The sequence below is a fragment of the Coturnix japonica genome, chromosome 5 (assembly GCF_054131305.1).
Source record: "Coturnix japonica strain WE chromosome 5, WE-NBRP24, whole genome shotgun sequence".
In the NCBI taxonomy this organism is placed as follows: Eukaryota; Metazoa; Chordata; class Aves; order Galliformes; family Phasianidae; genus Coturnix; species Coturnix japonica.
Window position 1 is genome coordinate 27,415,245 of NC_140667.1, and position 23,298 is coordinate 27,438,542.

General features: G+C 46.7%; 2 protein-coding genes across 9 annotated transcripts in view; both read right to left on the bottom strand.

The window, feature by feature from the left end:
- Positions 1 to 19,270, bottom strand: part of SMOC1 (SPARC related modular calcium binding 1) — a 153,944-nt gene extending 134,674 nt beyond the window's left edge. Inside the window, exon 1 of the mRNA XM_085548960.1 lies at positions 18,388 to 19,270. The gene's annotated coding sequence lies outside the window, so the exon portion shown is untranslated. The remainder of the gene's footprint in view (positions 1 to 18,387) is intronic.
- Positions 18,832 to 23,204, bottom strand: SRSF5 (serine and arginine rich splicing factor 5). Of its 8 annotated transcripts, none has more exons than XM_085548980.1 (8): positions 23,100 to 23,204; positions 22,640 to 22,785; positions 22,473 to 22,543; positions 22,219 to 22,314; positions 21,833 to 21,899; positions 20,432 to 20,505; positions 19,907 to 20,017; positions 18,832 to 19,774 (listed from the first exon to the last, which is right to left on the bottom strand). In XM_085548980.1, the coding sequence occupies exons 2-8, from the start codon at positions 22,763 to 22,765 to the stop codon at positions 19,528 to 19,530; spliced, it is 792 nt and encodes a 263-aa protein (XP_085405106.1). In that variant the 5' UTR covers positions 22,766 to 22,785; positions 23,100 to 23,204; the 3' UTR covers positions 18,832 to 19,527. The 8 variants fall into 8 exon arrangements, with proteins under 8 accessions (XP_085405106.1, XP_015720214.1, XP_015720215.1 ...); XM_015864728.2 differs by having other exon boundaries at positions 18,832 to 19,777; XM_015864729.2 differs by having other exon boundaries at positions 21,833 to 21,902.
- Between the last annotated feature and the right edge of the window lie 94 nt (positions 23,205 to 23,298).

Sequence of the window (23,298 nt, forward strand, 5' to 3'; positions counted from 1 at the left end):
TCTCTCCCCCAGGGCTAGTTAATATGTGCCAAATCCTGACACCCTGAATGGTTTCCCAACGCTGACACTAATCACGTTTTCAGGAGCAGGTCAACAGTGAAGGAGCTGAAATTCGTGTGAAAAAGTCCCCGGGATGGCCCCGGTGCCTCACACCTGCGTGCCCTATTCATCCGCACTGTTTACACATTGTCATCCACAATTAATTCTTTCCAGGGACGCTCCACCGCCTGCCCTCCAGTTGCACAGGGACCCCATTCGGAGCTGTTGTGTCTGTTAAATTGAGCATAGGGTGCTGTGATTAAATTAAGTTTTGTGGCGCTCTCTCTCTCCCTCCCTTTCTCTTTCCCCTCTGCTAATAACGATGCCTGATGGACGATTGCTGGCACTGGAATAAGAGGTAATTACAGGCTCTGTAAGTAGGGGAAGAAAAGTTTATATTTGGAAACGTGAATGGGGACATCTTTGCTGGCTAGCTAACATCACCCTCAGTGTGAGGTGGGAACCTCAGCCCCACGCAGTGTCTATAGCACAAGGAGGACACAGGGCTAAGGTTCTCCATAGGCAGAGCAAAACTCACATTAGAGCCTCCATCCCTTGGACCCAAAATTAGTTCTCTTCAGCAAGTGCCATTCACACCTCCTGCTGCAGTACAGCAGAGCTTGGCCCACACAGCTCTGATCGTGCATCTGTATGGCACGCATCAGCAAAATTGCTCTTCTCCCAAGTTACCATACCCAAACGCACCAGGAGAAATTCCTTGAGCTAAAGGACTGCCAAGTCATGTCCCCACAATGACACAACTCTGCATCCTGGAGCAAAACAGAAAGGCTCAGCAGAGGTAAGGAGGAGGGAAACAAGAGAAGATAGGAGTTCAGCCAGCTTTAGCAACGTACAAGTTTGTAAAACACCCACGAGGCAGCAGCATTTTTTTGCTAGATGTTTTGCTTGTGCGTGAAGTGGGCAACTGTTCTTTATTACTGTGATGTCTGCAAAAATCAAAGAGCCATTTTTGCTCAGAACAGAAACGTGCAGAAAATCTGAGCAAGCCGAGCTGGGTGGATTTGGCTTTACGCCTTAGCTCAGCCACTCACAGGACTTACTGCCACAGTTCGGCTGCAGCCCCCTGGCACAGCACACTAAGAGTCACTACAGCAAGAAGAACAGATCTTGAGCCCTTCCAGCTAGTTCTGGCCCAGCTGAAATGCAGCCTCTAATTGCTGTTCCAATGCTAGCTCACATCAGACAAAGAAATACCCAACAATCACCTTAGGTTCTGAGGCCTCCCTACAAAAGACACATGAAATTTCAAAACCTCATTGGCTGCAAACACAGTTCATACAGCTTGGAAAACATCAGCCTTTCCTCACTTTTATCCTATGCAAGAAAACTGTCCCTGAGAGAGAAAATCTTCATAGCCGTAATTAGAAGACCAGCCTCCTCATAAACACTGCTGTAAAATATTGTTGCATGCCCATGTGAAACATGCTGGAAAGCACGTGCTACATCCCCCTCTAGTGCTGAACCACTACAGAATAACAGCCCAGCAGTGCTGCTGCTCAGTGCTGCTGGAGCACAGGCTTTTCTGCAGCAATTCGTGATTAAGCCCCATAAATGAACCACAAAGGTGACTGCCACATGTGAAGGCATCCTTACTGGATGACTACTACACAGCAAATGGAGTCACAGGGACTGAGGGCCCTGAGATTCCTTGAAATCAGTGGGATTTTAATAGCCTTTGAACACTCACATGAAACCAGGACACATCTGTTTGGTTTTCCAAGTCTCCTTACTTATTCTACATTCCCACTGGAAAACCAAGCCTCACATATCACACCTGATCAACACACATCCCACAGCACCCAAGGCACCTTACACTTTGTGCAGTGATACTGGGATAGCAGTCCTTCCACAAACACCAGCTATACTTATCATCCTCACAACCACCACCCCTCACTCGCAGACATGGTGCTACAGACCTTTCAAAGGGAAGAAACCCACCACTCTCCCACGAAGCAGCCCCTCACATGGGGAAGACAAGCTTTCAGTAGCTGCCTATACCCTGTTGCCTCAGCACATCCCACCACATGCACTTACCAGGACAGTCAGGCTCCACGCTAAGGTCACATCAGCTGCATGAGTCTCCAAAGCTGCTGGCAGCTCACACCAAAAGCATTTAGGTCCCCAGCTCTGTTTCCCAAGCACACAAGCCTGTGTCTTAGCCACCCCTGACTGTGCAGAGCTTTATGAAGCAGAGCTGGTCAGGGGGTCTGCACTTGCCTCACTTTGGGCCAGCCTCAGCTCGTTAGCAGATGAGGGAGGAGGTGGGGTAGGGCCAGCCATCAGGACACAGGTGGGTGAAGTGTGCCAAAGTGCAAAGCAGCCGAGCACAGGTCTCTGTAATGAAGGCACCTGAGCAACCCTACCTACAAAAATGTGAAGACTCATAACTAAGCTATTTTCCAGAAGTAGAACTATAGGAACTCTTGATAACATAATTATGACAAGCCCTGCAAGCTGCCTACCTCCCTTTTCTCCCACTGAAACCAATGAGAGTGGAGGACATTCAGCAAATTATACCACTTGCCCGGATCATAAACAATTTACATAAGGATGCACAGTTCTGAAGTGCTCTATAAGCACATATTAATCAGTCATTAAATAATTTAGATAATTCCCTGTTTTTTCTCTGGCACTCCCAGACATCCCTATAGCAACGGAGCGGCCGTGGCAATGCACGCTTGGTGAGGCGATGCTAGTGAGGACCTTTGCTCTCCAGCCCTCTAAAAGTCACGCAGGGCAAGCGGAAGGGGGCTGTGAGAGGTGACATGCAGGAAGGAGGCTTTCAATTTTAATGGAGATTCTTACGATGACAGTCTATGCAAATAGGTACATGAAAGAGGAGAGGAAACAGATTGGGGGAAGGGGAAGAGAAATTAACCCTGGTTCGGATTTCAAAGCAAGCCAGGAATAATTTTTGGAGCTAAGAATAGTTGCAATGCACCTTGTTCCCCTTGGTCTCTGCCCTGCATAATCCTTACATTTAGGGGCTGAAATTACAGCTGGGGGGAGGGAGGCCAGCGTTCACAGTCCAGGAAGCACCACTGCCAAGACCTCGGCTCCATCACCTTTATCGCTCCTTTGTGTCACCAAAGCCAGCTCCAAACAAAGGGCCGGGCCCTCTGCTTTGCAGGGCTCTTGCAGTTGTTTTGCAAATGAGATTGCTTGATTGGTGAGTAAAATCAGAAATCTTTTGAAGATGTTGCCCAAGAAAGGGGGAGGAGGGCCAGAGCCATCCCCCACAGCAAGCAGTAGGATCTGCCTGATCGAGAATGAACTGAAGCAGCTTTTAGGTAAAATTCTTCAGAAATCCCAGTGAGACACTTCAGCTGTCTCCAGAAAAGAACGGGACCTGCCATCTGCCACGAGAGAAACCTCTCTGCTTAGTTCAGCCCTCTCACCCTTAGTCCCCTTTGGGGCCAGCAGAGACAGAGCCCCACGCATGGGGCTTTTCTGCCTATCCCAGACGCGTGCTTTGGGCTCTACTCAGCCACATGACAGGACTGAGTGCAAGGGACCAGCCCACGGCCCTGGGGAGCTGATTGATGTAGGTCTTGTCAACACCTAGGCAGGCGCTCGCTGGGAGACTTCCTTCTTTTTTTGATCAGAAAACAGTTTCTGCAAGACGAAAAAGTGCCTGTGGGAAGATGGGGATGCTGCAGAAAAGATGTGTGTTTTGTCGGAGGTGAACTGAAACAGAGAGCTTTGATTAAACTGCCCCCAAATTTTTCATTTTAGTCGAGTTCAACTTCAAAATGAACTTTCCCGAAAAGGCCTCTGTTCCTTCCTGTATATGGGGCCTTGCAGCTGAGCTGCATTTACTGAGAACAACGTGGATGTTGCCCAAGCCTTATGGGAGCTGGGCAGAGCTCCCAGGGAGTGCAGCCCAGAGGAGAGAATGGGACCCAAACCCAAGGAAACACACTGCCTACTTTAATGTTAAGCAGACTTAAAATGAAAACGTTTCATGTCAGTTCAACAAATTGAAACAAAACATTCCTACCTCAGAAACGTCAAAATGCTTCACTTTGATCCAAACAAATGTCAAAACAGAGCATGTAGACATTTCTGAACATGACTGTTTCAATTCCAGGAAGCAATTTTTTGTTCTGAGTTTTTTTCACTCCAGTTTGTTCTGTTCTGGAGAACAGAGGCAGAAATTCACAACTTCACATAGTTCTCCTTACAATCATTTATCACGGGAGGGACCAGCATTGCCTATATGCTTTCACACATGAGCACCCTCGCTTGCCTACCCACACTGGGTACACCTGCTGCCTCCCTGTCCCCTTTCCAGACTGCTTTCACCACTCACATAGATGTGCCATGGCCAGAGGATGCCCTTCAGCTGCTGGAGATCTCAAGCATCTGGTCACACGCAGTGCAAGCATGCCATGCTGTCACACCAAGCATCTGCTGTCCACATACTAACTTAAGAGTAGAGCGCTTAGTATGTCATCCCCACTGTTGCTGCAGAGCCCATACACAAACTAGCCCTCTTCTCCCAGCCAGGGCAGGTATGGGTTTTGGTCTAAGCCATTTCAGACGTGCAGCATAGAGTGTCAATTAAAGCTGTGTGAATAATCCCCTGCTTTGGGAAGCAACACTTACAAGGGTGCCCATGAAAAAAGAGGGAGCTGGGTGGGAATCTGACAGACCACTTCAGTGCATTTTGACCAGTGAACTTCATTTGTATTGCTGAGTATTACAGATCCCCAGTGTGGTGAACAGCACGCTAGTATGAAGAAAGGCAGCCAAATCCTAATAATGTACTGCATCCCCAAGAGGGATCCTCAGGTCCCTTTTTACCTTGGCATGTATAATCCTAGCACTGCATCTAGTATGACTACCCGTCTAGCCACAACTTATGGAGTCACAGAATCTTTAGAATTGGAAGGGTCCTTTGAATGCCATCTAGTCCAACTCTCCTGCAATGAACAGAGGATTTATTTCAGGTTGCTCAAAACCCCATTCAGCCAGGCCTTGAATGCCTGTAGGGACAGGGCATCCATGGGCCATGAGCAACTCATTCCTCACCTCCCTTGGCCTTCTGATCATGCTTCTTTTGATACAATCCAGGATACTGTTGACCTTCTGAGCTATAAGTGCACACTGCTGGCTCACATTGAGTCTTCCATCAGTTGATGCCCCCAGATCCTCCTCAAGTCTAATCTCATAGCATTGTTGCCTTCCAGCTGAAGGCTGCAAATGTGGCTCCATGTGTCATGGACCCCTTGGAGAAAGTGTTCCTCTTTTGCAGTGCAACAACCAAATCTTCCCCATTAAATTTAGCTGTTCTGTGCTCACCGACACACTTGAGATAAACCATTTTTTCCCAAAAGCCATCCTAAATCTCTGAGTGTTTATTTTTGTAGTCCTTCAGTGCTGACTCCTGTGTTACACATTCCCAAGTAGGACTCCTTGATGCCAAATCTCAACTTGTATCTACAGTGCAAGGTGTCTGCATATGGTTACACCACACCCTCTTGCCTCAATGGGACAGTTCACAAGGCCAGGCTTCAGCCACGAGTCTCAGCCCTTTGGCCCAACCTGTCCAGGACTTCCCTGGTGTGCTCCACACTCCTCTGCTGTCAGACTCCAGGTATTTGATCATTATGCTTCCCTGCTACAACCCAGCCTTTGCCATGTGCAAAGTTCACCTGGGTGAACTGTGCATCCTTGCATCTTCCTCACTGGGATAAAAAGCTTCTTTTACATACTTCCCAGTAAGTATTTCTGCAAAACAACAACTCTCATCAGTCCCAGACATAAACAGTTTCAGCACTAGGATACGTATAACTCTCATTTTTCATAAATAACACTTAATAATTCATTCTGCTAATCCCGATTCTATCCTAAATTAATTCACCCTCTAAATGTGTAAAAATAAACTGCAGGAACAATTCTTGTTACATCTACAGCTGAAGAAACTCTCTTGGGTTCCACTGTTACCCAAATAGTACCCTCCAGGCTCATTCCCTGTGGGTTGGCAGTGGATCAGCACTTGCAGGCTCTCTCAGAGGTTTGGATCTTAGGCAAAATCCATCTTCTCACTGAGCCCTTGCAGTGTCTTCACACGCTTCCTGGACAGTCTAAAAGAACATCCAGAAGGCCTTATCCATCACTGGGCTGTGAGATGAGAGTGGATGTGAGATGGGCCAGCTTCCAGGTGATGATTGTTCCCACCTCCTAGTAACAGCTTGCAGCAGCCTTGCCAGTTGCTCTTGTACGTCCCTAAATATAGGAAGGTTTTAGGCTTTGAAATGTGATGGAGATGATTAAGGGTTCTTCCTTTTAGGGATAAAAGTGCAATGACATTTCTTGGAAGCAGTATATCACCTTTGAGGATCACGATGTGCATTGTTTTAAAAATAAAGAATAACTACAGAAACAGAGGAAATGAGTGTGCAGGTTATGCTCCAAAAGTCTCCTGAGTGAAGCTTTGGTTGTGCTCGGCTGCAATCATCCCCCGTGAAGATTTTTTCAAGGCTGTACTAATACATGGATCATGAGTGCGACTGTTACCATGGGCACACATCTAATCAAACAGATCCTAATTACGTCTATTACCCAATTTGGCACTTGGAGAGTGCTTCAGTGATTATTCTGTTGCTTGTCTGACAAATAACATGATTATCCAGTAAGCTGCATATGTTTTAATGGTACATTTTTGTTCTTTGATAAGAAGCTGTCTAACTAACTGAAAGTGCTTTTCACTTGCAAAGGCACAGCTAATATTAGCAACCAGACTCTATTCATTACGCTTAATAACCTAATAAATATATTTAAGACTCTGTGCTACGCTCAGTTACCTTTAGAAAGCACTTTATCATTAGTCTCTAAAAGCAAAATGGTCTCTTCTTTTCAAGGATGAGAGCACTTCTAAAACTTCAGTTGAAGATCATAGATTGCAGATGCAACTCGTTTTAAAAATAGGTTTAAACACTGATTCTTGTCTTTAGCTTTAAGAGTGAAAACATATCATTTATGTAAGCCTTGAATTTATGAGAGAAGCAAGGAATTTTTCAAGAATATGTCAGAAAGAAGCCGGTGATGCTGATGTTTGCTGCCTTTTGCCAAACTAATGCCTTTCACAGCACGAGGAAAAAAAATGTAAAAAACCAGCATTTCTCCTGCATTACCAGAATCCAACCTGGAACAAACAGAAGAAGAGGATTTTCCTGTCAGAGGAAGGATGTTGCCAGCAGGATGGTGGGACAGGTGATGATGGAGGCTGCAGAGCTCAGCCATGATTTACATCATTTGAGACAATGCAGGAGCCTGTCAGACCTGTGTCAACAAGAGCTTAGCTTCTAGGGACATGAGATGCAGACAGCATCTCACTTTCCTTCTCTATCTTGCTGACAACTCTTTACATAATTTTCTCTTCAGTATATCTGGGAAGTGGACAATAGGTTGCCCCTGGAGTTTCTCCCCAGCACATTTTACTTTCCATTCCCACCACCCTGGAGCAGGCCATGCAGCACCCAGATTCTAGCAACCTCTCCATTCTATTCTTCTGTGCACAGAAAGGATGACACAAGGAGAAAGGGAGCTTGTAAATCAGCAGATGACCAGAAGGACACCACCTTCTGTGTCTTCCTTCCCACTACACCTGGAGTGTGCAAGAGACAAATGTGCAAAGAGCGCAGCTCAGATGGCAGGTGTGGGAATGAAGCAAATGATACAAGGGGACTGGCATAACTGAACAGAAAAACACAGACTGTGAGGGTTCTAGGTAAAACAAACAATAGGAAAGTACAGACTGCCAGAGATAATGACAAGCGAATAAGGCAAGGAGGAGGAATTCCCCATGTTTATGCCCAGGGATGAGATTATCAATACATTATCAATACAAACATGTTGTTGGCAGGTTGGCTTTAGGCACATTGTTTTGAAAACCCTCAAGAAAACCCATTGGTGAATGAACCCAGCAGCTGATCAGAGAGACAATGAGGACCTTCTGCCCTTGCCCCTTCAGTGTGGATGGGTGAAAGGGGCAAATAGCCCTCAGCCCATGCTACTTGTTCACAGGCATCTGCATGGTACCCATCCCCAAACACCAGAGAGGTGATCTGCAAGAGCAAGACTTATTTGGGGTGGGTGACAGATTGAGAGGTGATGATCCTGCTCCTGTGGGTCAATTAGTGCTTAAATGAGATTAGAGTTTGCGTGCCTGTCTCTGTAACCTTTATCTTAGATGTTATTTGCATATAACTGAATAATTAATAATAAAGTAGAAGCTGGAATATTGGTTTATATGGTAAAGAGTGACACTTTGTCATTTGATATGCTTCATGCTGTTTGCCACCCAATTCAGCCCATAATCTCTTTGCTAATAAATCCTTAGGTTCCCAGCTTTAGTTGCTGTGTGCCACCAGGCACTGTGAGACTAAACAAGGCCTCCCTCCATCTCCCAGCCCCACATCATTAAAATTAATTAAACTATTCTGCAGAACCCAGGTGTCAAAAGACACCTGGTCAATCTCACTTCTAACCACCTATGGGTGCAAGGATTGTAGCACCAGTGGGGCAGCCTGGCCTGCCCTGCTCCCCAGGCACAGCAGGGAGCACTGCTTAATAATGTGTTCCTCAGTCACAAGTCAGCATGTCCAGCTATCCCATTCTCCTGTGTTTGTCATTTTCCATCAGTCTCCATTTTCCTCCCAAGTCTCTTTGGTGTACCAATTAATCCAGAGGGTTTTCATTTACTCAAGCTGTCCAAACCAGCACTATGCTAATATCTCACACAATCACTGCCAACAGCTCATAATACATTTTAACTGCTCCTTGGCCTTTGATGTGTTAGCCTTCTGGGCAACATTATCATTACCCTTTATATATCTCTGTAGGTGAATGCAGCACTGTACGGCAGCTTGCACATGCTAACTGTGGGCCAGGGTTTGTCTGTGCCTGCAATAAAATGTGCTGTCCTAGGAATTATGTGAGAATTGCACTCTCTTTGCTGGTAAAACCCAAAACAAGCTGCTGACCCTAAATAAAGAACAACACCATCCTGGGAGATCTTATTTTCAAAGTGGATGAGCAAAGATAGTGAGGAGCAGGACAAGTCAGCAGAGGCCCTTACCTGGGGAGCAGTGCTGATAGGAAACCTCAGGGTGGTGAGGACTTCTGGTGGGGTCTGAGAGTGGGCACCACGTCAGGAAAAGCAGGTAGTGTTCCTGGCTCATGTTCATGTGCTTTGAATTAAAGTCACCACTTTAGCTGAAGCACCAGATACAACCAAATGCAGGAAAAACACAAAGGGCAATTTGTAGGGAGCCAGGGGCATGCATTCTTCACAACTTTGAAGCCATTTACGGTTTTGAGGGCTCTCTTAATGGAAATAGTTACAATTGCATTTCTCAGGGAACATAAATCAGCATGGGTGGCGTCAGGCTGACAATTTGGAAGGGCGCTCAGCCCAGCTTGGAAACTGTGAACACATCCAAAGGTCTGAAAGCTTAGTTTGAGATTGCACAGGTTAGCTTACAACATCCACACAACTCACAGGTCCTTACAGAGGGTGGGTGGAGAAACAAGCTCCCTGAAATAAGCTATTTCTGTGGAAAACAATGGGCAACTGATGTTAATATGAGCATGCACAGTGGAAGTAAAGTTACTTCTAAGGAAAGCTGTCAAAATCAGCATGAGAAAGTTGTCAGACCCTGGTAGAGCATCCCTGATCCCAGCTGGGCCACAGCACCCAAACTGTCCCGCTCCCCTAGGCCCTGTGGCCATGCTATAGCTACACAGGAAAACTCTCTTCGTTGTTGCCCTTCCCAGTCCTCCAGACAGTCCTTTGTGGCAGTGTCTGCCGTCCTCCTCCACCTTCTCACATGGGTATCATCTCACCAAAAAGATGTCCACCTCCATTCCCATCTCCCAGTGGGAGAAGTGACTGGCAGTGGGATCACCAGCAGACCTTACACAAGGGGAGCTTGGGTTTCAATGCTACAGGCATAGTTTTGGGTAGCACAGCAGGCCTGAACAACAGGCCACCGCTTTGAGACAGACAGAGCCCAGTGCATGCCCAGCACCACAGCAAAAAGCACTGGGGGGTGGGGGGGGACAGCTCTCAAGTACAAAGGGAACAGGCCCCTGAGAGTTCACTGTGAAGAGCCGCTGACATGCACAGCTAGCACTGAGAAATGCAAACTGTGCTTTCTAAAAATACAGAAGCACAGTGCCCAGGGGACAGTGGCTCAGAGCAGAAGGCTGGCTCTAACACTGCATCCCCATGGGGCTCTACAGGAGGCACCCAGCCTTCCTGTGACACCCAGAGCAGCCTCGTACAGTAGGGTAAGAGATGCTCACAGTAATAGATGCTGCAGAACACCACAGGCTGCCACCATGCTGCATGAATGAGCTTCAGGCTGACGGAGTCCCCTCCTTCATGAGCCCTCAGGGAAGGCCACAGCCCTCCAGCAGTTCTGCAGGAGGAGATGGTTCTTCCAGCCGAGATTTGAGTTTGCAGACCTGAAGCATGTAGTTAGACACACCTGCATCAGGCATGCAGCCTATCATCTGCCATGGGAACAAAGATGGCCATTGGCTATCCTTCCCAAGCCCCAGAGAGGGCAGGTGGAGTTCACCATCCAGCTACCCACACTGCACAAGGTGAATCCAACCACCTCTGAGCCCTCAGGAGACTCTTGGCATTGAGACCTTCCTGCCATTGCTCTCCTTGGGTCACCTGGAAAGGGCTGGCTGGCCCACACAGGTACCCAGGGCTCCACAGGACACAGCGTCATGCCCTGTAGAGGTGCAGTCCCATCCCACACAGGGAGGTGCAGAGCAGAAAGCACCCAATTTACAAACACAGAAACAGTTAAAATAATGGGTAAATAAAACTTGCAGTACAAAAGCATGTACATTTCTGGGCAAAGAAAATCATCCTTTCCAGCACTGCCAACCCCACATACTCTAAAATTACGTGTCAGGCTCCAGAGAATCACAGCTTAAAAAAATCACAAGGGTTTTTGTTCTGGTTTTTAAAGAAAATTATAAATGTTTGAGCTTTTCCTAATTGCACTCTGCTTTCTTCAACTTTATGATAACTTTTTTTTTTTTTTTTTTTTTCTTTTTTGCAAAACTTTTCTCCAAATCCCTGAAGGCTACAAACTTCTACGTTTTTATTATAAAATAAAGTTGAGAACCTCACCTAATGCCCAGAGCTCTGGGGCAAATGGCAAAGATCAAAAGGCTTCCATTAAAATTAGAAGGATAGGAAATACTGGAGATCTCAAGAATGAAAAAGACCTGCAACGTACTCGTCTCTTGCCATTTTTCTCTGCTGTTGCGCAAAAGAGCTTTTAGAAAATATTTTGCTGTCTCAAAAAACATCCCAATGCACTTAGCATTTCTTGCCAACTTTAAGAGAAAGCTTTCAATAATGTTTTGCCTCTGAGAGCAACATTGTTTGTGTTCAGCAGGCACAGAAGTCACCAACGGAGGCTGCTGCCCCAGGCTGTCATGGACAGAGAAGCACGATGTCTCAAGAATATGTTGCCAGCTCTGCATTGCTGTTCAGGGAGTGGGGAAGGTTCAGAAACATCCAAGATCAAATCCAACCTGACCTTCAGAGTCTTCAGCGTGATCCACACTGGCTTTACAAAAGGGAAACTTATTGCCAAAAAAGGGGCTGGTGTGAACCATCCAGCTTTCTTACTTCGTTTCCTGCAGCACCAAAGACCTGCCATATACCTTTCTAGGGATGCATGTGCTATAGTTTAGGTAAATTGTGATAAATGTATCAGTCTGTATAGGGACCAGAAATCCTCCAAGATTAAAGGGCAATCTGAGTGTGGACTCGCTACCAAGCCTCTTGAAAGGGTTGTAGCAACCTGATTATCAATTGCGATCTGTAAAAGAAGGTGATACTCTCTCGTGCACTGGTCTCTTCAGCTTTATTTACCGTAACACTTCCTGAAACATCCTCTTGTGGAGATAATGGCTTCCTTTGTTTTCTGTCAGAATGAACAAATGGAAATAAAAACACGCCGCTAATAATTGTGTCCTACTATAATTAAAGCGAGACAAAAGCATTGCACTGCTGGGTTTGGCTCGCTGTTGCCTGGGTGCTTGGACAAGACCTAGCACAGGAGGTGTCCACAAGAGCAGCAGCAACCAAAAGACAACAGTGCCTAATTCAGCCAAGGAACTGAAATCCATGTGGCTTCAGCCAGGCCAAAAAACTCAGCAAAACATCCAGGAGGACAAGGAATGCATTTGGAGAATCAGAATATTCCACTCCTTGGGCTCCAGCATTTAACCCGGGTATTTACTAACGGGAGCAGGAAGAAACTTTCTCACTGAGCTGGTTACTCCATGACTGTCTGAGGGGGATTCACCTCCCTCAGTTTCCACACACAGTGGCCAGAGACAAGACATGACAGAGGATGCACGTGTCCAATTCCTTTAACACTGTAGGGCAAGGAACGAGGCTCTCCTTTCCTTCTAAGTTACTAAACAGGCACAAACCAGGCAGAGATCAGGCTGTTTTGGAGCTCACCAAGAGGAAAGCAGCAACAGGGCTGGCAGCCAAGGCACACAGCTCTGCTGGCATGCAGACCAGAAGCCGGCAACCCAGAGTACTGCTCCCATAGCACTTGCGGGCCTTAGGAGCTGCAAAAGGTGAAGACAGATGTGGAAGTACACAAATAAGGTTTTCAGCAGTCCACTTGAACTTTTCACGGTCCATTGGCATCAAGCAGAAAGGACATCTCAGTTCAGTCAGGACGCAATGGGACTTCAGCAGGATGGTGCCCATTGGATACAAGCATGCTTGTGCCCTGAGACTTCTTCTCTGTGCTAATGGTCAGCAGTACCTCATGTCCTCTCAGAAGCTTAATGCTGTGACTCTGCTGTAGATGTGATTAGGATTCTTTGGCATCATCAAGCATCCAAACCTGAAAAAAACCCTTCTGTAGCTAGGAAGCATTATGCTCATTTATTAAGCTCCAATTGCCTCAGATTCCACACAGGAAACAGTGTAGAAGAAGGGAGCAAAATCTGGGCTCACCCAGGTTATCTATGAGTCTACAATGACCTTACAAGAGGTAGCAGCAAGATGGGGGTTGTATATTAGGAGAAAGTTCTCAGAGTGATGAGGCTCTGGCACAGGCTGCCCAGAGATGTGGTGGAGTCACCGTCCCTGGAGTTGTTCAAGAAGAAGGTAGATGTGGCACTGAGGAATGTGGTTTAGTGGTCATGTTGGTTGGACTTGGTGATCTCAGGGGTCTGTTCCCAACCTTAATGATTCTATGACCTGCTCAACGACCTTCTCAGCCATGAGTAAGCGCAGCGTGAATGCCAATAGCTCTTTCTGACTCATGGGGAAATCTCTGCAGCAATGTGAGCTTACACATACCCTTCTTGAAGCACCTACTTTGCCTATGGGAGAAAGTCTGATTTTCTAATATGTGCAATCTACAGCTTTGCTGAAAAGACTGCAAGAGTAAGAAAGAACAGAGACATCTTCCAGCACCACAGTCAGTGAAGCAAGGATGCCAAAGCAGGAGACAAGCAGCAGAAAAAGGTGTAAGTTCCACAGCAACAGCACGACTTTCACCTTTATCATCCTAGTAACTCTGAACTATTAGCATGGTCCTACAAGGTCAGGTATGCACTTCAACACAATGCTGCTTTGGACCGTATTACTTACATGTCAAATCAGAAAAGTTAATTTAAAAATGAGATTATTTTTTTAATATACCTGTTTTGATTTAAGCCCATTCCAATTTCAGCCTGACCACCAGAAGCGGACACAGCAGAAATGTGGTAGATACTGAGGACATCAAAAATGGCTTGTCACCTGACATACAGAAATCACAGCATCTTCTGAAAACCCATAGCCCAGCATATGTCTGAAGAACATCAGACAATGCTTGCTTTGCCCACAAAACTAAGAGCAATAATGAAGTATATACAAATTGGATTCAGACATAAAGATGGTCGACCTGATGGTCGACCAACAGAATTTTACCAGACTGAAGGAAATTTAAGCTGTCAAATATTTATGAAGCTGTCTTTTACATCTGGCCCCTAAGGAAAAGAAACAGTCAAGATCAACTAGGCCCACTAATTACATAATTAACAAGTGACTACAATAGACAATAAATAATATCTCTTTTCCCACGGGGAAAACTAAACATCACGGAAACAAACAGGCTTCCTACAGTCTGTGCAATTCCCTCCCACCCTTAGACTTGCCTTTGAAACAAGCCTGCTCCAATGCTACCCTTTTGGCAGGCAGAAGCAGTGAGCCAAGACACCCATGCCCAGCCAGGCTTGCTGGTTTCAGAGGAGCAATTTCTCTGGAACTCCCTATGTCACTTGAGGCATAAGCAGTGCCCACCTGGCCACCAAGTCAGTATTTAAAATGACTCCCTTAAAATGGAGAAGGGGCTGTTTTTCCCACTGCCAACCAACTGAAGTACACACTCAGACTGACAATGCTGAGTGTGCCGTGGGACCCACAAGAGATGAGGCCATCAGGAACATTGTGGAAGAGTGTGCTTTCCCCTCTGCTGGCTGCTTAAAATAATTGTCACCAACCCAGACAGATGCTGGCGCTGCATCTCAGCAGGCACTAATTTAGCCCATACGCAGTGCTCTTACATCATTTGTTCTGGGCAGGGCTTAATTGCAAAATTAATTATTTTCCTATCAAACAATTGTGTAAAAATAAAAGTCCTATGACTTCTCTTTATTTTGTTTTTTAAGCCTGATGGATGCTAAATGGGATTTAAGTACATACAAACAACTTCGTCTCTTGTTGATGCTAAGAGAAGCACTGCAGTGGCAAAGAGCCAGCAAATGCCCTGCACTGGGACTCAAGGCATAGCCACCAGGAAGGCCATACTGCTGGCCACCCTACTATGGGGCATGGGGAACTGGGCTATCCATTGCAGGATATGAGCATAGGCAAGACTGGTCAGTGTTGCAGATGGCGGGCCCAAGCAGTGCAAGAGACATCCAGAAAGTGCTGCTGGCCATCAGCCCAGGTGTCTCACTAGATCTGTTCACTCACCAGTGTGCCATGGAGCTGGCATGAACACAGGACAGCACAGAAGAGAGGAGAAAACAGCTCTCATTCTGGTATCAAGATACACCTTCCTCTGATCACGGCAACTTGTGCCTGGCTCTCAGTGGCCCTGCTTAAGCATTGGTCTGGGTCAGATCACATCTAAAGGCCTCATCACTCTTAAGTCTTTCTGTGATCCTGCAGGTGGTTTCCAGCTCAATATGAGGCTGCTCAATTTGTCCTCATCTTTTGCCATCTATCAGAGCAGAATCAGACATAAACAGATTTAATCACCACCCCCAAACACGCAGTTTTCCTTGTGTTGAGCCAGAACAAACCACAGGCGGCAAATGTTGGTCACACAGCCCAGAACCTACCTCTTGCACATCCATGAACAAGCCTGGGGAAACCAATATTTGAGCAGCCTAGACGGCTGAGAAGGAAACTGAAAAACAGATCAAATCCTGCTTTAATTGTGATGGAGACCACTATAGAGAAAATTAAGACTCCTCTTGTTTTTAAAGAGGCAGATGTGTCTGGAATTTAAATGTTTAGCCAGGTGGGCTGCATCACCCAAATGATAACAGAAAGGAGCTGTGGCCCTGGGGAGCCACAGGTGGAATAAATCAAGGCAAGGATCAATTCCACCTGCAGAAACCCTCCCTGTCCAACTCTAACAGGCACACCTGTGGGGGTAACCCTCCCTTGGACAGGCTGCTCCAGCCCTTCTGCCTTGCTGTTGGTACTGACTCAACTCCAATAATCTCTGAGCAATAGGACAACACTGAGCAGGATGAAAAACAAAAACAAGAGTATATGAGCACTAGAACTGGCTTTGATGCTAGGGATTGAGTCAGTCACATTCAAATCTTACAGGAAAAGTAGCTAAGCCCAAAACTGTGCAGCAGGAAAATCTTACCAGGACAAAGCATGAGATGCCAACATCACACCTCAAGCTGTGGGCCAACACAGCATGAAATCTGGCACAAATCAAGTCACCACTATCCTTATCAGGTACTTCAGGTGAAGCGCAGCCTTTGGGCAACAGTGGGGCTGGGCCCAAGTTATGCAAAATTCTGCAAAAACACCAAAATAACGACAGTCCCAGCTGCAAATTAGAAAAGCACAGCTTGGCTCCTCACCCATCAAAGATGCACCCAAACCATTTCCTGTTTTTTAATCAAAATGATGAAGTTACATTACAAAAATCACAAAGCAGCGATGCCTTTGCTGTCTTCTCTGTCAAAACCTACAACAGAGTTCACTTTGAGCACCAGCAAGTGGTCTGTCAACTTCCATATGTTTTAGCTTTAAATACTGCCTTTGATGCCTCAGGCTCGTTAAGCACCCTGTGAAGCCCAACATATCTCTGGATTTGGGAGTATTTGACTCGATCTGAGAGATGGCTCAAATGAGGTTTGGCTGCTTTGAGGTCTTTCATCCTGAGAGCGATCTGGCTCCGGGCATGCAACCACTGCCCTCGTGTGGTGCGAGCTGGGCAGAACCCGTCAGGGTGAAGCCATTACACCCCGTGTTCCACCTCTCTCCGCATCTTTCCTTTGGTTCCTGGAGCGAACCACTAGGAAGCAGCACAGCCGCTTGAAGAGCAAACAAGGAGCAGGAGGTTTTTACCTATAGGAGTAGTCGAAGCATTCTTCTACAGTTCCACAAAGACAAAAGGCAAAAGCATTTCAACATTGTCATTCTAAAAGGCTGAGCAGGCAGGGAGAGGTCTGGGTGCCACCAGGCAATGGCACTTAATAACCACTGAGCTGCTTGACTTGACTGCACATCTTCTGACAGCATTCAGAACACAGTTAAACAGCAAAAACAGACTCTGGAAGAGGAAGCATACAGAGTAGAAACTGTACAGACCGCCGGGTGCATTGCTGAAATGAATAGGGCTAATGTCCTAAAACAGAGCATGAGTTATACTCCCCTACTCTAGTCATATCATGTACTCCTATGACCTGATGGTGTTATTGAAGAAGCCTCAGTGATGGTCTAGGAACGAGTGAGGTAAAGTTTTTCATTAAAACCACATGTCTAAGCTAGTAACAAAATGAGTATACATCCATTTTTAAAATGGATCACATTTGTCAAGGTTTAACTTCTCCTCCTTCAGATGCAGGCAGACAGCGTGCATGGAAAATGGCTGTCAGAGCATCCTGCTCTGCTCCACTATCCTCAGAGTGGCCTTTGCCATGTAAATCACTGGCCATCTGTACTTATTCCCATTGCTCTACTTGATAACCCAGCTTGGAGAGGGCCTTCTGCTGGTCCTGCTCTTCAGGATCTATGACAGAGCGAGGAATGTGAATAGCAAGTACTGCTTTGCTCCTGCATTTCCTGTGCTTTCCAGTTCAAACCACACATGCTTATCAACAAGTGCCAATTAATTGCCGCTTTCTAGGGACAGGACACAGCTGTCCTTTACCTCAGTCACCAAACCCAGGGTACCAAATAGAAACCAGTCAGTAAAACAGATCCTGGTTCCACTGCAAGCTAATGAGAGATTCAGCAATAAGCATCGCTTAGCATGGGGGAAAGAGAAAAACACAGACCCACACAGCACCATGACTAAAAGGAAGCATTTGAATCATTTCTAGAAAAGTACATACGCAGATTCAAGCTTAATTAAATATATACACACACACATACAGGGTACAAACATATATGTGAGCATACTAACTTCAACAGATGCATAACACCAAAGCCCAGGCAAATACCTGAAGCTCAGACCCTCCAGTGGTCACCATCGTGCTGCTTCCAGAACAGCTTCTTCCAGGCCCCTGAGAAAGGGCAGTAGCTGAGCAGCACCGTGGGCTGCTACAGGAGCATTTTACCACATGGTTGTGCCACAATCCTTTTATAACTCGGTACCAGAACTACTGTGTCTACAGCTGTAGACACAAACACTGCTCAAGACACAAAACCAGTATCCAGGCCATGCAGTTACAGTGGGAAGCCAAGCAGGCAGCACAGACTGATTCTGCAACAGCCGCTACCACAGCCCTCCCCTGCAGCTGGCCTACAGTTTTCAATCAGTTCTGTGCAAGCCTTCAGTCTCTCTGCTCATTTTACACCAGAAGATCTGTCCCAGAGCTCTCCCCACCCTCATATCTCCCACATATCTGGTCACCTCTGTGTTCCATGAACCTGAATAGCATGCTGTACTCCTGTGCTTTAAAGGAGCCAGCTAAGCAGAAGAGATCTACAAGACACCATCTTGTTATTGCAGCAAGCGAGGATCCGCTTAGACATAACAGCGGGCACAGAAACAAGAGAAAGAAGCTGCTTACCTTTAGAACATCCGTAACTCCTCAGGTAGGCAGACATCTCCAGATGAGATACACCCATCTGCACTGCCAGCCCATAAACGAGGCCTGGGGAGGGCCCTGGCTCCTCCCCTTCTGCTCATTCAGGCACACTGCTGGCAGCTGAGCCCCCCGGGGTTGGCCCTGCCCTCCCACCAGGTGCTCATTCATCGGTTGAGGCCATGACTCAGCATTTCCAATTCAAATGTTCATACCCAAGCACACAGAAGGACCAGCTGACACGAGATAAAGCAGGTAACCATATAGCTTGGGTTACCAGCAATGCCTTATTTCTTCCTACAGGATAAGGCCCAAAACACGCTACAAAGGCTTTGTTAAAGATCCATCTAAAACCACCCTCTCTGTCCAACCGCATCAGGCACAGTCATAAACACACAATTAACAGTAAGAATAAACAAGGAGCAGAGACGTGTTTCTTTATACTTTATTTAGGCTGTTTAATTCTTATGTATCAAGAGTTAGGGCGCCTCAGAGAATACTATTACCACAGGGCAGCGAAACGGGCATTTTCTTACTGCAGATCAAGGCGTATTCAATGAGAAGGTTTTTAAAATGAAGTTTTATTACCAATACTGTCGAGCACTTAAACCTGCTGACCTCTAACTGAAACAGCGGTTCTATAGCACGGAGAGAAAAAGGCTCTGAAATAAAGCTTTATGTACAGCACACGTAGAGCTCTTCGATGCCTAAAGCCGTTAGTTTAACACCTCAATTTACACTGATATTCTGAACTGCTATTCCCAGTTGAGCATAGTGGGAATTAATAGTCCAGGTTACTCTTTTGGGAGTAAAAAAAAAATAAGATAAAAATTGGAAGTTGGTCTCCTTTAGTTATAAAGAGCTCTGGGCAATATACACCAACTGTTCACTTCAGACATTCACAAAGAATGTGAGCCAAAAAAGGGTTATCAAAAAACATGTCATACAATTAGTCAATAACCCTCCCCACCATGGTCCACATCTACAAAGATCCCGCAAGCCCACCCGCCCCATTTCCTCCCTCCCTGCCCCATTCAAACCCTTCCCCTCAGAAAGTCACATACTTACCACGGGTTTTAGCAAGTATGGTTTAAAAAAGGGCCCCCAAGGCAAGTCACTTAGAGTTCAGTTGCCACTATCAACGGATCTGGACCTCGATCTAGACCTCTGTCGATCCACAGACGATGGGGATTTGGATCTACTGGAAGAGCCACGCTTCTGGCTCTTCTCTGGCATTGGAGATCTGCTAACTGATCGAGACTTGCTACGGCTCCTGCTCCTTGACCTGCTGTAAGACTTGCGGCTTCGCGACCGGGAACGGCTACGAGACCTGGACGAGCTTCTGCTACGAGACCGTGACCTGCTTCTGGACCTACTGAGGGAACAACGAGCAGCGGCATTAGCACTACAGCAAGCACACAACCCACCGCATCCAGTCGCACTCTCTGGTCATCAACTTCAAAGCTTTCTTAATTCATGATCATTGCTTAACAGATATCCGTACCTGTGTCTTTTGCTGCCTTCGATTAGTTTGATTTTTCTTCCGTTTATTTCTTTACCAGAAAGCTTTTCAATAGCATTCTTTAAATCACTGTAAGAGGCAAATTCAACCACCCTAGGGAAATTCAGAAACAAAAACAGTCAACACAGCTCACTATTACAAGTTGTACTTCTGATGGATACTAGAAATAAATTAAGAAGTACTCTGGAGAAGAAAAACTGAACTACTTAGAAACACTCCCTGCTGCTTGTAGTCAAACTCCAGCACAAATTGAAGCATTCCCCTCCCCAGCTACCACAGACTGCACATCCTGCACGGTTAAAGGGAAGCTACATGAAGCCATGAATTCATAGCTGCAGAGCAGTGAAGGAGCCACATTCCCTCCCTCCCCAAACAAGATTGGTGTAGGGAACCTGCTTTGGCAAGGGGGTTGGACTCGATGATCTCCCTTCCAACCCCTACAATTCTGTGATTCTATGTAGAATACGCAAAAATTACCCCAAGGCTTTCAAGTGAATTTCAGCTTACCCTTCATTTAACTTAGGTCTGTGTGCATCTGCAAAGGTTACTTCCCCAGCTTGTCTCATGAAGTCTTTGAGATCCTAACACAAGACCAGTAATGTTATGCAAGGAAGTGAAAGTAAATACTTACATATATATATTTATATATAGTTGCTTTTGGGTTCGTTTTCGGTTTTGTTTTTGTTTTAATACATTATTATTTTAAATAGAGCAAACAAAGAGGGCTATTGGAAGGGAAAACATGAGATGAATTACAAACGTGGCAATTTCCACACTTGTACTGTATCGAAATTGAATTATCTACATCAGGGCACGAAATAAATGAAAAGCAGCATATTGCCTTAAGCAAAACGCTAATAAATGTCTTAACACTAAGGAAAACAAATTAAGTCTATGAAGATTAGATAGATTAGAGAAAGAGAAATCTAAACAACACATTTGTACACATTTATGTTAATAGTGGACTGAGTGCAAAACACTACCCGTATACTTTTGTGCTATTTCAGTCTCCATTTACATTACGAGTCTTATAGGCATACAGAATTACAATTACACAACGCCATTATTTTGTGCCCCATATGTCATGAAAAATATAGTTTACTTTACCTTTATTAACATTTCCCTAGGCTAGCCAAGCAGCAAACTGCATTAAGCGACCGGAGATACCGTCATGATTTATGCCCGACTGGCTCTTCGCCACCCACTTGACGAACACTACCCAGTCGATGGAAGCCATTAATCGCACCGCCCTCCCTATTAGGAGTCTAGTGACGGATCCAGACATTCGCTACGCTTGATGTTACCAAGGACCACTTTACTGCGATCAGGATTCCAACGACCACCTAATTTCGTATCTTTCAACTCTTTTCGACCAGGATCTCTTATTCGGAAGCGTTACAGGAAGAACAGCTCTCAACTTAGGAATCAGATCTCGTTAACGCTCTGGGATCGCTGCAATGTGGCACTTTAAGGAGTGCATCGATTACGTCTAGACCGGCAAACACAGATCTAGAGGTGGCCAAGTGACATTGTAGGAGCTGACTGGAAAGTCAACCAGGCCCGACCAAGAGTGACCAAGACAGAACGATTAGGATAACCCACAGGCACTCCTCGTCATAAGGCCAACGACACAGATAGGCTGGCAAATAAAGGGTTTAATATGTGGTTAAAATGGATTTAAAAAAACAAGAAAATAAATAATATACTTCCTCAAATATATACATTTATCATTATAAATTAAAGTTAACTAGTTTTCATTCGAAACATTTAATTTACGTTATTAAAAATTACATTAGTTACATAAACACTTTAATAAATTAGATTTAATTTTAATTAATCATTTAACGAAGTAATTACGTTACATACCCATTAAATGAAGTCAAAATAGTTAATCGTGTTTTAACAAACCTGCCAGCTGACTCGGGACGACAGATTTTCTACTATGAGGCGGTTCTCCGTCCTTAATGGTGGGGCACTTCTGCGGGGAAATAAACAGTTGAGATTTCTGGTCGCACACAGCACAACCACGCTTCGCATTAGCAAGGCCAATAGCTTGCATGAGCTCATCAGGAATGCCATCACCGGTATACAATGCCTCGAGGAGACAAAGATAAGCACTGTGTACTTTGGAGATAGGAGTGTAAAGGAGCTGAGCACTCTGTGTAACACTCCCTACCCCACCATCCTGTTGGCTGGCTGTGAGGAAGGCACCAAATGGTGCTGTGCTCCACCTCAAGGCTGCAGACAGACAACCCCGGAGCTGTTATAGCAGACCATAGCCATGCAATACACACCTCCTGTCACTGCGTGGCCGGCGGCTGCTAAAGCGGTCAGAGTACCTCCCTCGGCCTCTACCCCTAGAGCGTGCTCTTGCATGCTCAATGGTAACCCTGCAGAGACAAAGAAAGGAGAAACCAGGCGTCTTTATGCTTTTTACACACCCCTTGTGAGAAAGCCCACAGCAGAGTTTAATGTACCGCTAACAAACCTCAACTCGTAAACGTGACACGAAGCGAGTTGAAGCGGTACACGAAATGGGGCAGCTCACCTCTCACTGCAAAGCTCCTTCCCATCCAGCTCATAGACGGCATCGTCCGCATCTCTCGGATCCTCGAACTCCTGCAGACCCAGCCAACACAGACAGGTCAGGGTTGAAGGCACACGGAGCGCCTTGCTGGAGACAGCGGGAACGGCCGCCCCCCGTTGCGCACTCACCACAAAGCCGAAGCCCCTCTTGAGGTCGATGTCCCGGATGCGGCCGTAGCCCTTGAAGAACCTCTCCACGTCCTTCTCCCTGGCGGCGGGGTTCAGCCTCCCGATGAACACGCGGCAGCCGCTCATGGCTGTGGGCGCGTTACTCGCTGCGGGAGACGCGGTGAGACCCGCTGAGCTGAGGCCGCGCCCGGTGACTCAGCACGGCCCCGCGGCGGCCCAATAGGAGCGAGCCAGCTGGAGGACGCCCCGGCCCGCGCCAATAGGAGCCCGCGGCGCACACGTAGCCCCGCCCACAGCACGCCCCGCCCTCCTCAGGCCCCGAAGTGGGGAAGAAAAGAGCGCACAGCGCTCGGACACAAAATGGCGGCCGGGCCGCGCCCAGCAGCGCACGGAGCGCCCCGAGCGGCGACCGAACCCCGTCCGCACACAGCACCCAACCCGCCCTGCGCCCCTCACCAACCTGCGCGGCGGGTCCCGGGCGGGGCGGCGCGGTGGATGCGGTCGGGCCGGTGCTGCGCTGTCGGGCGGCGCTGTGCTCCCTGCGCGGCGGCTCCACAGCGACTGCGCTCCGCCCCGCGATGCGCCGCTACATGGAGGCGGCCCCAGGCACCGCCCCGCCCCGCACGGTACGGAACCAGGCGGCCATTGGCGGAGCAGCT